Source organism: Sapajus apella, unplaced genomic scaffold (genome assembly GCF_009761245.1).
Source record: "Sapajus apella isolate SASKATOON/1434 unplaced genomic scaffold, GSC_monkey_1.0 scaffold42, whole genome shotgun sequence".
In the NCBI taxonomy this organism is placed as follows: domain Eukaryota; kingdom Metazoa; phylum Chordata; class Mammalia; order Primates; family Cebidae; genus Sapajus; species Sapajus apella.
Window position 1 is genome coordinate 6,874,928 of NW_022436982.1, and position 14,881 is coordinate 6,889,808.

At 40.0% G+C, this 14,881-nt stretch overlaps 1 protein-coding gene across 3 annotated transcripts in view; it reads right to left on the reverse strand.

The window, feature by feature from the left end:
* Nucleotides 1-5,654: 5,654 nt before the first annotated feature.
* The window catches only part of TEK (TEK receptor tyrosine kinase), a 113,310-nt gene continuing 104,083 nt past the window's right edge, over nucleotides 5,655-14,881 (reverse strand). For all 3 annotated transcript variants that reach the window (XM_032300009.1, XM_032300012.1, XM_032300010.1), the window contains 7 exons: nucleotides 13,939-14,129; nucleotides 13,227-13,340; nucleotides 11,778-11,848; nucleotides 10,735-10,775; nucleotides 9,396-9,492; nucleotides 7,522-7,621; nucleotides 5,655-6,684 (listed from right to left, as the gene is read on the reverse strand). In XM_032300009.1, coding sequence (XP_032155900.1) covers nucleotides 6,610-6,684; nucleotides 7,522-7,621; nucleotides 9,396-9,492; nucleotides 10,735-10,775; nucleotides 11,778-11,848; nucleotides 13,227-13,340; nucleotides 13,939-14,129 — 689 coding nt within the window. In that variant the 3' untranslated portion in view covers nucleotides 5,655-6,609. The remainder of the gene's footprint in view (nucleotides 6,685-7,521; nucleotides 7,622-9,395; nucleotides 9,493-10,734; nucleotides 10,776-11,777; nucleotides 11,849-13,226; nucleotides 13,341-13,938; nucleotides 14,130-14,881) is intronic.

The following is a 14,881-nucleotide window of genomic DNA, read 5'->3' on the forward strand; positions in this document are numbered from 1 at the left end:
ATTCAGGCCCTTTGTCTATTTTTTAAAATTAGGTTGTTTTCTTACTATTGAGTTGTTTGCATTCCTTACCTATTTTGAGTATCAACTCTTATCAGATGGATGGTTTGCAAATATATTCTCCCATTTTGTAGGCTGTCGCTTCACTTTGTTGATTGTTTCCTTTGCTGTGCATAAGCTTTTTAGTTTGATGTAATCCCATTTGTCTGGTTTTCTGTTGCCTGTGTTTTTAGGGTCCTATCTAAAAAATCTTTGTTCAGACCAGTGTCATGGAATTTACCCCCGTGATTACCCTAGTACCCCTAGAACTACTTGTAGTAGTTTTACAGTTTCCAGTCTTATGTTTAAGTCTGTTATTCATTTTGAGTTGATTTTTGTATGTGTTGTAAGACAGGCATTTAATTTCATTCTTCTGCATATGAATATCCAGTTTTCCTAGCACAATTTATTAAACCACAGTTTCCCCATTGTGTGTTCTTCTTGGCATTTTGTTAAAAACTGACCACAATGTGTAGATTTATTTCTGTAGTCTCTATTTTGTTTCCTTGGTCCATATGTCTGTTTTTATGTCATTACCATACTGTTTTGATGACTAGCTTTGTAATAGATGTTGAAATCAAGTAGATGACTCCAGGTTGTTGTTTTGCTCAAGATTCCATTGGGTATTTGGGGTCTTTTGTGGTTTCATACAAACTTTAGGATACTCTTTTCTATTTCTGTGAAAAAAATGCCATTAGAATTTTGATAAGGACTGAATCTGTGGATCTCACTGGGTGGTAAGGACATTTTAACAATATTAATTCTTAGTCTATAAATGTGGAAAATTCTTCCATTTATTTGTGTCTTCTTTGATTTCTTTTATCAATGTTTTATAGTTTTCATTGTGTAAATCTTTTACCTTTTGGGTTAAATTTATTTCTATTTAGTTTTTAGTAACTATTGTAAATGGAGTTTTCCTGATTTTTCAGATAGTTTGTTGTTAATGAATAGATACACTTCTGGTTTTTGTGGGTTGGTTTTGTATCCTGCAGCTTTACTGAATTTATTTATTCTAACAGGATTATTTTTGGTAGCGTCTTTAGAGTTTTCTATATATAAGACCATATTGTCTGCAAACAGAGACAATTTAACTTCTTCCTTTCAGAACTGGTTGCATTTTCTTTCCTTCTCTTGCTTAATTGCTTTGGCTAGGACTCCCAGTATTAGGCTCAATAGAAGTAGCAAAAGTGGCGTTGTTGTCTTGTTCCTGATCTTAGAGAAAAAAATTTTCAACTCTTCACAACTGAGTATAATGTTAGCTAGGGGATTATCCTATATAGTGTGTACAGGGTTAAGGTACATGTTTTTTTATACCAAATATGTTGAGAATTTTTATCATGACAAGATTTTGTTACATGGTTTTTCTAATGTATTGAGATCATCATATGGTTTTTGTACTTCTATTAATTCCATGTATCACATTTATTGATTTGTGTATATTGACCCATCCTTGCAACCTAGGGATAAATCACACTTAATTATGGTGAATCATCTTTTTAATGTGCTGTTGAATTTGGTTTGCTAGTTTTTGTTGAAGATTTTTGCACCTGTGTTCACCAAGGGATACTGGCCTATAATTTTATTTTCTTGTAGTGTCCTTGTCTGGTTTTGGCATCATAAAATGAACATTGAAGTTTTCCTTCCTTTTCAGTTTTCTTGAAAGCATTTGATAAGAACTGGTATTATTTCTTCCTTAAATGTTTGATCGAATTCACCACTGAAGCCATCAGGTCTTTTCTTTCACGGGAGTTTTATTACTGACTCATAATCTTCTTACTGGTTATTGGTCTGCTTAGGCTTTCTATGTATTAATGATTCAGCCTTGGTACATTGTATATATCTAGAAATCTATCAGTTTCTTCTAGATTATTCAATTTGTTGGCGTATAATTCATATTAGTCACTTAGGATTGTTCTTATTTCTAAAATATATCTATCTCTTCAGATCTATTAATGTTTCCTTTATGTATTTAAGATGCTCTGACATTGGGTGCATATATATTTATAGTTATTATATACTTGATAAATTGATCTTTTTATTACATAATTACCTTGTTTGTCTTGCTTCACAGTTTTTGGCATAAAGCCCATTTTATATAATATAAATATAGATACCTTTGTTCTCTTTCTGTTTCCATTTGCATGGAATATCTTTTTCTATTCTTACACTCTTATTCTGTGTGTACCTTTAAAAGTGAAGTGAGTCTCTGTAGGCAGCCTATAATTTGGCTGAATAAAAAAATAAGACCAATCTATGTCTTTTGGTTGGAGAATTTAACATTTACATTCAAGGTAATTATTGATATGTAAGGACTTACTGTTGCCATCTTGTTCATTGTTTTCTGTTTGTTCTGCAAATCTTCTTCCTTTTTTCCTTTAGATGATTTTTCTCTAATGGTATGTACTTTGATTCCTTACATTTTTATCTTCTGTGTATCTTGTGTAGATTTTTGCTAGTTGTTACCAGGAGGCTTATATAAAATATCTTATAATAGACTAAGCTGATAACAACTTAATTAGTTGTTATTTAATTTTAATTGAATAAAGTAACTACACTTTTCTTCTCCCCTCAACATTTTTTGATGCCACAATTTATATTTTTTATGTTGCAAATCCCTTAACAAGTGATTGTAGCTATTATTTGTGATAGTTTTTCATTTTAACATTAATACTAAAGATGATTTACACCCACATAGTATTATTCAGAATTTGTGTGATAACTTTTCCAATGACTTTCATATATTCATGTTATTAATTAAATTAGCATTCTTTTCATTCAGCTTGAAGAACTCCCTTTAGCATGTCAGATATGGTGGTAATGAAATCCCTCAGTTTTTGTCTGGGAAAGTCTTTATCTATTCATTTCTGAAGGACAGTCTTACCAGATACAGGATTCTTGGTTGACATTATTTTCTTTTCAGAACTTTGTCTATATCATTCCACTCTCTCCTGGCCTGTAACATTTCTGCTAAGAAATTGGCTGCTAGCCTTATTGGAACTCCATTATATGTGTTAATCTTCTTTTTCCTTGCTGCTTTCAGGAAACTTTTTTTTTTTTTTGACAATTTGATTATAATATATCTTGCTGTAACATTATTCAGATTGAATCTGTTTAGAGATTTTTGACCTTCATGTACCTAAATACTTATCTTTCCCCAGATTTGGAAAGTTTTATGCTATTTATTTCTCCAAATAAGCTTTCTATATTCTCCTTCTTGAACTCTTATAACTCAAACATGTGCTCTTTTGATGCTGTCTCACAAATTCCATACACTTTCTTCATTACTTTTCATCCTCTCCCCCCACCCCATGACCACATATTTCAAATCACATATTTGAGTTCACAGATTCTTCTGCTGAATCAATTCTGTTGCTGATGTTGTCTATTGCATTTTTCATTTATTTTTCAGCTCCAGAATGTTGGGGTTTTAAAATATAATTTCAATCTGCTAAATTTCTCATTTTGATTGTTTACTGTTTCCATGATTTTATTGAATTCTCTGAAAACTCTTGAAGTTTGCTGAGCTTTCTTAAAACAATTCCTTTGAATTCTTTATCAGACAGTTTGCATATTTCTTTGGGGTTAGCTACTGGATTATTTTGCTCTTGGTGATGTGTCTGATTTTTCCTTGTTGCTTATGTTGATACCTGTGCATTTGGTGGAACAGTTACCTTTCGCAGAACTCATGGGCTAGTTTTGCTGTGGAAAGACCGTCATCTCCATGGAATGTAAGACCATTTGCTGACTGAGGTGCAGTGGTTCTGGCACCAGCTCTGTCAGGAGAGATTGGTGCTGACAAAGGTAGCAGGGATCCTCAGTGGTCAGCACTGTGGATATCTACAGTGGCAGAAAGGGTTGTTGGGGTCTTCAGAGACAATGGCTGAGGTCCATCTGATCTCTTTTCTCCCTCTAGGAAAGTCATAGCTGGGGGGGGCAGGGTTTGTCTTGGCACTGGGTCTGGCTTATGGGCTCTCTTGCAGTGATGATAGTACCAGTATTTGAGTGGCACCTGTGGAGCAGCCATGAAGCTGAGGCCTGAAGCATGAGAACATGTGGAGGGTCTGTCGCTATGAGATCTGGGAATTAATGGCACTGGTGCCTGGGGCACAGGCATCCCTTCTAGAGTAACAGTATGGAAGCCATAGATGCTCCTGGAGCAGCTGATAGAACTGAGAATGGGAGCACAGACACACACAGTATTGGAGAAGCTCCAGAGTTAGGTCAGGACCTGGTTCTCTATGGTGGCTGAGCTGGTGGCTTGAGTGTGTGTCAAGTTGGCAGTAGCTTTGTGCTACAAATGCTTGTGAAGTAGCCAGGAAACCAAGAATGGAAGCACAGGTGTACACAGAGTTAGTGTGGCTCACGGGTTAGGATGGAGCCTAGTTATCCATGTGGCTGAATCAGTGTGCAGAGTATGGGCTCTAGGGCCCAGAATACAAACTAGTTTACTATGGCAATGACTCCAGTGTCTGAGACATGGGTAGGCCCAGTGCAGCCACAGAGCCTGAGACTGGAGTGTGTGGGTTCTTATGAAGTGGCTGCAGCTCCAAGATTGAGGGTTAGGAGAAAAAGTGGCTCCTTTCTCCAAGTGGCTCAACAGCAGCCATTTCTAGGGGTGGGGGTTGTTAGGGATGTGCAGCTGTATTTCCCTTTCTAGGCTTCTCCAGTGCGAATGGCTCTCTAACACCTCAGTGGCAGAGCAGGTCACTGGTGACCACAGTAGTTCTTCTGGGTGGCTCAAACCAAGGCCTCCACCTTTCTTCCTTGTTCCTAGACATCTCCTGGTGTATTAGGTAAGCTGATCACAATCTTTTCTACGTGGGTATTCTCCATTATTGTGCCCCACTGTATGGCTGCAGATCCTATAACGGGCCCTTGCACTCCCTCTGGGCTGTTTTGGTATGTGAATAGTTGCCTCTATTTTTATTTTTGTGTGTGGGAAGATAAAGGCTGGTATCTACTAGTCTGCCCTCTTGTTGATGACATGCTGGACCTATATTTCAATGGCTTTTCATTCTTGTTTCCCTTTAGTTGATTAACCGTTATGTGAGCAGCCTTGATTTTGCTCTGTGTCTTTGCTGGAATATGCTGTTGTGAATAGTGTTCAGGTTGAATTCAGTTGCCTAGTTGTAATTTCTGAACACATAACTTTAAGATGGCAAGAATATGGAAGTTTGTGAAGCACGTAGAACTACAGTATGTCCTCAGTGTTTTCAATAGATTCTTGGAAACTGACTTAAGTGAAATGATGTACTATATGCTATAGAAACTTCTGTTTCTATCAGTTACCCTATGGTAAAACTGGTTTCATTATATAGTACTGCAGTTTCCACGAACCTATCAATGACATGAAGTGAGGACTTTAATTAACATTGTAACACAATTAAAAGGAATTCCAGTTGTAAGCCCTTGGTTCACACTGGAACACTTCCAAAGGTATACTGCCTATTGCAAGAAAATGAACTTTACAGTGGAACACTTCTAGGAGATCTTTTCAATCTGGTGAGTTTCAGATTCTGTATCTGGTGAAGTATACTCGCCAACTACTCTATGTGCTAGGGATGGATAATTTAAAGCATTTTTCTTTAAAGTATAATAAAGACATGTGACAAGAGCTATGAGACATACTCCTGGATGAGATGTGAGTAGGCAAGACATTTATTCACTCATGATATCAGTGCAAAGTGTGCCTACAGTATACAAGGTAAACTCACAACCCATCAAAACTAAAACTTTTTACAATGTGCAATACATGTAGGGATATTAATTCAATATATAAATGTCCCATGTCTCCCAAATCTCACTCAGGCTTTCTGTTTTTATTATTTCTTAAAATATACAAGTCACTATTACCAGAGAAAAGAAAATTCTATCTTAAACATATGTATTCTCCTCTAAAGAGTCTTAGGCTTGTAAGGAACAAGCTTTAAGTCTGTTTTTGGATATTAGCATTCTGGACTGACTTGCAGGCTGTGGAAACAGAAAACAGAATTGTCACATGACTAAATGAAATGAGACCGGCTGCTACAGGTGAGAGTAAGATTGAGAGAGAGAGGAATCTGATTTATATCACTTAGTTTGTTCAGTCTCTTAAATATTAACCTATGTTTTCTTAGAATTCATACATTTCTCTCACTTAACCTGTGCTATCAGGGTCATTGTTAGGTTTATTAACAATACTTTACTCTGACACAGCAAACCATTTACTAGCACTCATTATAAAGGTAAATATCAAAATATCTAGGACAATAATGAGTTATGCATTATAGTAATTGTACTCACGCCTTCCTATGAAGTCCACATTTAAAAAAATATATATTATTGCATATGAAACCACAAACAGGCATTCTGATTTCAGCACATTCTTACTCAAAACAGTATATACAGTCCTATTGGAGTCGGCACATACTATAGAGATCCACGCGTGGGATCTACAGAGGTGAAGGTCCCAGTTGTACAGCACGTATGTACACTTCTATGTCACATCTCTTGACAGAGGCATGCTTTCCCAGCAGCTGTCAAGGGTCTCCCAGGCCAGTGAATCAGAAACAGAGGGTATACATATGTTCTGTCCTAGGCCGCTTCTTCAGCAGAGCAGTCAATTCCTGCATAAGTAAACTTCTCATAAAGCGTGGTATTCACGTAGGTCTGGAAGAATGAGAACGGTTCAGAGACACAGGCTGCCTCGATTCCACCTCTGCCAGTGGTAGTTACAGCAATACCTTGGTTTTCTTAGTTTGTTTCAACTCAGATACTAAGTACTTGGGCAACATGTTGCTGTCCTCAGTCCCTCTGTTATATTTGATGACTTTCTTCCTAAAATGCATCCCTTTGCCTTCTGCAAGTAAGATTTCATACTCCAGCCTCAGTTTCTGAGCTTGCCTTCCTCATGGCGTCCTATTGATACCTCCTGATGTGTTCAGCTTCTCTAGTGTTCCTTCCTCTGTGTCTCATCTTAACATCCCCCTGTGTGATCTCTTCTGCATCTCTCGTTGAATCACCACTTGGGTTTTGATTACTATATCTTTAAACTATTTTTACTTTCCTTTTGATTCCCAGATCAGTATAGCCAACTCACTTGTAGAAATTTTTATTGAATTCCTGACCCTCCTCATAGTAACCTGCAGGCTGGGCTCTGTTGTATACTTGCTGTGTGTCCTGAGTCAAGTTACCCACCTCTGAGTCTGTTTCTTCATCTATAAAATTAAAGGGTCAGGCTAGATGACTAAAATTCCTTCTAGCTCTAATAAGCTAGTTCTGTATGTTGTTCTAGTGTGTATGTGACTATATCTTATATAGAAATCTTACTTCCCCCCAAAATTGTAACTTCTTCAAAGTTGTGGGGGTGGGGGGCATCCTTTGTTTCTGTAATACTTAAGGCCATGCCAAGAAAAAAATGTTCAACTGCTTCAGTTATATTTATGAACCACCCTGGGCACACTGGGAATTCCAATTAAAGATCTCCTGCCTGACTTTCATACTCACCTTTCGTTCCTCTAACATTCTGTTTAAGGACACCAATATCTGGGCAAACGACGGCCTCTCGTAAGGCTTCTCCCGCCAGCATTGTCTCATTAGATCATACCTTTGGAAGCAAAGAATTAAAGGGTTAACTCTATAACTGTGCTTCAGTCCTGGGCCTGGTGGGAAAAGAGAGAAGAGATTGAAGCCACCCAATGCACGGTCATAAAGCTTAACCAACAGAAGACAAAAGTACAGCACCTAAGAAGTTGCTACTAGGCCTCCCACCTCCCTAAGCAAGTCCCATTTCATCTCCCATAGATTTAGTTCCTACCCTGGGTACCGTTTCTGCAGGATCTTAGTCTCAGTTATTCCAATCATCTAGAAAGAACTGGGCATGTGTAGAGCAGCATTTCCCTTGGAATGCAGCATCTTCCAAACTGTTAGTGTCTCTTAAAAGGTCCATGCCCAAACTTGTAAAATGTCACCTATTGTATCTGCCTTTAAGAGGCAGGACTTTTAGAAGTGCTGTCATTTAAAACAAAGCCTGTTTAACCAGGTGCTATGGACTGAATGTTCATGCCACCCAAAAATCCTGTGTTGAACCCATGTGATGGTGTTTGAAGGTGGGACCTTTGGGAGGTCATTAGGTCATGAGGGTAGAGCCCTCATGAAGAGGATTCGCACCCTCATAGAAGAGGCTTCCAAAGGCTCTTTTGCCCCTAGTGCCACATGAGGACACAGCAAAAAGATGGCCATCTATGAACCAGGAGATGGTCCATGGCCACCAAATCTGCCAGCACTTTGATCTTGGACTTCCTAGCCTTCAGAACTGTAGAAATACATCTTTGTTGTTTATAAGCCACCAGGTTTATGGTATTTGGTTATAGCAGCCAGAAAATGACTAAGACACAACAGGTTTAACACAAAGTTTCCCAACTTAATTGACCACAGAACTCCTTTCCCTTTGTGGCATGTATTTATATCTTGCACAACACGTAAACATAGTTTGGGAAACACTGGTCTAAGACAAGTACTTTCTCAGTTGTGCTCAGAACTACTCATGATATTAAAATGCAGATTTCTGGAACCTGCCCTAGACTTAACAGAATCAATGACTGATTGTGGGGCTCAAGAGTCCACATACTGAACAAATGCCTCAGGGGAGCCTTACGTGCAAGAAGGCTATCAACTATTGGTTTAAGGTATCACAGGTCCCAGAAGAGAACATCTTCTCATGCCTTATGAAGTGAATCTCAAAAGGTGGAATTTTAGGGACTGTGTCCAGTGATGGTCCAGCTCTGTCCAGGATTTCCCAGGATGGTATGCATGCTTTTTGCACCAGTGAGATTATTAACACCCTCCCTCACTCTTAGAGTAGCCCATTTAGACACTGAATTATTTGCTCAAACATGCCAGTTAGCTTCTACCACAGCTAGTTCTGGGAATGGTGCTATCACTACAGTTCGTTACTCTGTGCCTTGGAATAATTCTTACTTTTGGAAAGTAATCTTAGCAGAAGCAAGGTTCTAAGTAAGAAAATGCACCTTTCTTAATGAACAGCTCTGAAATCTTTATCGCCAAGCTTAGTGGCGTATGTTGATTTCTTCATGAAAAATTCCACTAATTTATTTCAGAACTTTTCTGCATTTGGTGCCCTTCCTCATTTCAACCTTCCTTAGAGTCATTAAATGCCTCCTAAATTGCTATGCCTGCAAAACTAATACTCCTTGTGTGTAACCTAAGAGTCTTAGTATTGGGGACCCCCTGCTTTTATTCACCCACTTGGGATCTCTGTGTATAGGTGTATACCAGTTGACTTTGTTAGAGCCAGCTGGCCCCAGAAACACACAGCGGGAAGAGAAGACAAAACAGCCCCAGGATGAGGCCTGACTTACACCTCGTCATCACAGTTCAGGGGCTTCTCCAGTCTGTAGCCCTGGGGCAGCTTCTCATAGAGTTCTGCACAAGTCATCCCGCAGTAGGGTGTGCCTCCTGGAAGACAAACAGTGCCACTCTAAGTCCTCTCTGGCATTAAAAGCAATGCTTCCCATCCCGGGGTTCTAAAGCTAAGAGGCCAGGAGGAAGACACGGTAAATGAAGGGAGGGTGCGCATCCTGCTTGCCTCCTTTGGCAAACCCACCACACATGAAAGCTGGACTTAAACTACAGACTACGCCAAAGCATGATCATTGCTTCAGGGGAAGGAACCACCCTAGGCTTCCTCAGTTCAGTGTTGGTTCTTTTCCCTAAGTCTTCCCACACAGAGCACATCTATTTTACCAGTAAGATTAACCTTTTTTCTGATTGGAAGCCCACAGTTTGATATTTCCTATTTTATCAATTATAGTTATTGTCCAGTTTTAATTATAGAAGCAGCAACACATGTTTATTGTAGTTTTTTTTTTTTAAGTTTTAAGTTCTAGGATACAGGTGCAGAACGTGCAGGTATATATGTGCCATGGTGGTGTGCTGCTCCCATCGACCCATCATCTAGATTTTAAGCCTCACATGCATTAGGTATTTCTCCTAATGCTCTTCCTCCCCTTATCCCCCACCCCCTGACAGGACCCGGTGTGTGATGTTCCCCTCCCTGTGTCCATGTGTTCTCATTGTTCAACTCTCACTTATGAATGAGAACACATATGTTCGGTTTCCTGTTCCTGTGTTAGTTTGCTGAGGATGATGGTTTCCAGCTTCACCCATGTCCCTGCAAGGACATGAACTCACTCTTTTTTATGGCTGCATAGTATTCCATGGTGTATATATGCCACATTAAAAAGCATGGAGAATAAAATTACTTTTATTACCGTTCTGTGTAGTGCCTTCCATTTTTTAAAAAATATGCAATAATGATAAAATCAGGATCAGAGTATACATGAAATTGTTATATATTTTCTGGCATGTATATTTTCACATGCTATTAAATGGCCTTCAAAAATGTGTCTTTAATAGCTGCATAATCTAAAAGTTTTAGAAGTTAGCTTGGCATCTTGTACAAGCAGAGCCAACTGATGTATAGCGAAGTTCATGGCCTTCAGGTCATTAGTGTTATACATGACATTAGGTATGGGGTTTTTAAAAAAGAAAAATGTGGGAATAAACACACTATGTTTCTATTTTCAAGTCACAGCTGGTAGAACCAATACAAATGGTGAATTATGCAGCAAGGGTGTGCTAGAGGCATCTACTCCCTTTGCCTAGAGTCTCACCTGGTAGATAAACAGAGATACTCACCTAAGCTAACAATCTCCCAGAGTAACACACCGTAGGACCACCTGCAGGAGGGAAAGGGTAAAACCAACAATCAGCAAACAGAGTCACCACTCATTTTCCTGCCCTAAGAGCCAGGGAGACCCACATTTTCTGAGAAAAGGAAATGTTAAATGTCTACATCCTAGGATAGGGCCTTGCACACAGTGCGGGTTTCTCTCCTCTTAGCTCAATGGAAGGGTTACAACCAAGAAACAGCGTTCACTTTGCCAGAGCCCCCAGATCACTTTAACTAGAGGCTAAAAGGTGGTACAGTCCAAAACAAAAGAAATGTGTTTTGGATCTTGACAGACCCGAGTTAAATCACATCTCTGCCACCCAGTACTTCTGTGACCTGGAAAATGTTGCTGGACCTCTTAGTGTATTCTTCCAAAAGTGGGGATAATAATCCCTGCTCCAAAGTTATTCAGAGAAACACAAAAAACACCTGGCACACAGTGGGAATGCAGCAGTTGCCCGCCCCCTCCTCATCCCCAGGCATTAGCAAAACCCCTTGGACACATCACCACTACCCTCGGGGCCTTGGTTTTTCCTCCTGGAAATGGGATGCAAGGCAAGAAGACCTAAATCTCAAGCCAATCCTTCCTTCCCCCGCCACCTTCTGATGCATCACTGCAGGTTGCAAGCAGAGACGATCCCCAATCTGACCTTACTTTGGTCCCCACCAGCTATTCTGGGCTGCTTCCTCTGATCTAGGTCTGGGAGAGGAGCCACAGGAAGGCCAGTATGTCCTTTCTTCCTGTTGAGTCCAAGAATTCGCAACTTGAAGCACATGCAGAAGACAACTTCAGTATGCAGAAGGAAACCCAAAACCTGACACCAGTGATTCTGCACTCTGGAAACTGTGTACTCTGCAGCTCTATTTATTCTGTTAATTTATTTCCGGAGCATTCGGTTACCTTTGTTCCTGAAAGGTACAGGACATCCTAGCTTCCTTTTAAAACCCGTCAAATGTGTATTTTCCTGAGAGGGAAAAACAATCCCTTGGCAATAAGAAGCTTACTCACACATCACTGTTGGTTGTGTACACACTGTAATTCAGTGACTCAATCGCCATCCAGCGCACCGGGAGCCTTCCCTGGAGAGAACAAAGTGAGATGTCACTTAAGTGGGACAGGGTCTTTATGAGGCTCTCAGCCTGCCTGAGCTGCAGCTCCACAAAACCCATGGGGAACCTCACCGCCTGGGCAGACTCAGAAATCACTGCTTTGTGTATGCCCCAGCTGCATACGTGTTTTCAAATTTCAAAACATGCAGAGTGTAAGTCCTACTTATCTTCAGGGATTCAGCAATTTTCAAAGACTCAAGGGGACCCCACTTCGTACTCTCAACAGAAAAGAGAATGGAAAGATCCAGAATGATTATGTTCACTGTGTTGCAGCTATGTGAAAGGATACATGCTGTGGAAGGCAATAAGTCAAAAACAAAAAAAAACGTAAATGCCAAGGTGGTGAATTATGGGTGATTTCCTTTTCAAAATACTCGAGTATTGTTTTTATTTCATCTTCTCAGTAACTAAAATAAGTATGGTGAAAAAAAGGACGCCTGGAATTGAGAGTAAATACAGGAGTCTGAGCCTTGCTAAGAGACAATCTGGTGTGCCCACAAAAACAGAAAGACTGTCTATATCTCATGACAACTGGAGCCATCCCAGGAAAGCTGGGCCCAAGTCATGTTCATCAGACCTAAAAAGGGAGAGCCATCCCACCAGAGGATTTCTGCCAGACACAATGAAAGGCTGCAGGGCTTGTCATCCCTAAGGCTCTGCATTCTGTCCACCCCAGGAAAACAGAGGGTGTTGACGTTTCATCCACACAACTCTAACATGCAGGGATGTGGTCCTTCTAGGACTGTATGATTCTAGACTGGGCACCAAAAGGAGAATGAGTATCTCTCTTCCTCTAAGACTGTATGGTTAGGTTCACCTGCAATCCTGTACTTAAAATATTACTGCTTGTAAGAGTGGATTTTGTTTGGGCTTGAATAGTGACCACTGAAGTTTCAGCGAAGAGAGAAATCTCAATGAGCTTGTAGAAGTTATGAATTTCTCTATAGAGCTTCCTGGTGATTTAGAAATCATTTAATGTATTTGATTTTTTGAAAACATGCTAATTTTTTTTTCCTTGCTATTTCTCCTGTGATTGAAAGGGGATTGTGTAAGCTCCTCAGAGGTTTCTGAGTGACATGCCTGGAGGTCTGAACTGGATAGAACCAAGACCCTAAACCACTAGGCTTGAATGTTCAATCACTTGGTCACATGTGACAGTGCCTTCTTCATTAGTAATGCAGACCCTGCAATCATTTAGAAACGATGCTTCCCAGGGCACACAGTATTTACTGGGACACACAGTCACATGCTTCAGTCACCACAGAGCACTGAGAGTCTCAGAAGCAACATCAGGAGAGTGGGAAGAACCTCCAAAAGGATGCGATCAGTGTCCGCGTCCTGAACTTACCATTGTCTTTTTCACATACACTTCTTGACCTCGGGACAATCCAAAATCTGCTATTTTTGCTATATAGTTTTCACCAACTAAAATGTTCCTGGCAGCCAGATCCCTGTGGATAAACTGAAAGTTTTGAAAACATTATGTATATTCAGCATAATGAAAGCCCCGGGGCTGAAAACTGGGGAACAGGGATGAAAACAATAGTGTAAAAAGGATTTTAAAAAGTCACAATCCCGTTCCTTTAAAGTTCCCCTCCAAAATTCCCTGGTAATGGATTCTGCCAAATGACACACCGCATCTTCACAGAATAATTTCAGAAAAGGAACAAATAAACACAAGTTGTTAAATCCTCCAGCTGTAGGTACTATGTCTCTGTTATTGTACACTATTTAGAGGCAAACCAGGCTAAGAGACCTTAAGGTACCTCACCAAATACATATTATGAAAACCGCTAGATTTTCAATATTGATTTTTATTTAAATAGATTGACTATTAACAAAGATTAAAATGAGGGAGTTTTTTTGTTTGTTTTTTGGAGACAGAGTCTTGCTCTGTCACCCAGACTGGAGTGCAGTGGCGCAATCTCATCTCATTGCAGCCTCCGCCAAAATGAGGGAGGTTAAAGAAGAGAGGTTGACAGACCCTACAAACGTACTGAAACTGACTGTAGAGGGAACTCCAGAGGAAAGATATCCAAGGCAATGTCCTCCAGACAAACCTGTTTTTGGCTCAAGTAGTCCATGCCCCGGGCCACGTCGGCAGCGAAGTGGAGGAGCTGCTGGGAGGACAGCGTGGATGCAGTGCTATTGGCAATGGCGAATGCTGGGTCCGTCTCCAGTACACGGCTCTTGCGCAGGAAGTCCAGGAGGTTTCCATGTGGCGCGTACTCAATGGCCAGGTACAAGTAACCTGTGGGGAAGGAAGAAAGCATCGACTCATCAGTGGCCCTAACCAGCTGTGACATTTAAGAGATGTGCTGTGGGAACTCCCTATAAACTCTATTTTGTCTAAAAGTACTGAGGGACAGGAGGAAGACAGGTGACATCCTCCTGCAAGACTCAAAGGGACCAGGCAGGAATGCTTTGTTTTCCTCCTTCCCGCCCCCTCTCTGTTCCTACCAAACCTCCACTCACACAGAGGGCTTCCTGAAATGCTTTTACCCACTCAGTAGTAACAGAGTGAGTCAAAGCACTCTCTTCCAGATCTCAGAGCTTTCTTCACATCACCTTTTCATTTGCATCCCATTTTGATCAAGGAGCTAATATGGGCCAGGTGTGTTATTCTAGTCTCTCTCTAGCTATTCCTGAGGTTGTTATTGTTTTTAAATAATTGAATATCCACCATGTGGAAGAAGCCACAACAGATAACTTTCTCTCCTGCCTTCTACTCCTCCTTAAAACCCATACAAAGCCATCATATTGTTGATTGGGTTTCTGGCCAGCAGAGGTTAGTTTCGAAGATTGCATTTTGCTTTAAGAAACCACCAAAACTCAAGCTTTTAGGAAAAAAGAATAGTTGATAGAAAAACTTATGGTCCATTGCCACTTTTTTGTTCCAAATCGTTTTTCCTTTTTTTTAATAAAAAGTTATTTGCCTAGTTTTGTTTCTTTTGCTTTCTTGGATTTTTTTTTTTTTTTTTTTTTTTTTTTTTTTTTTTTTTT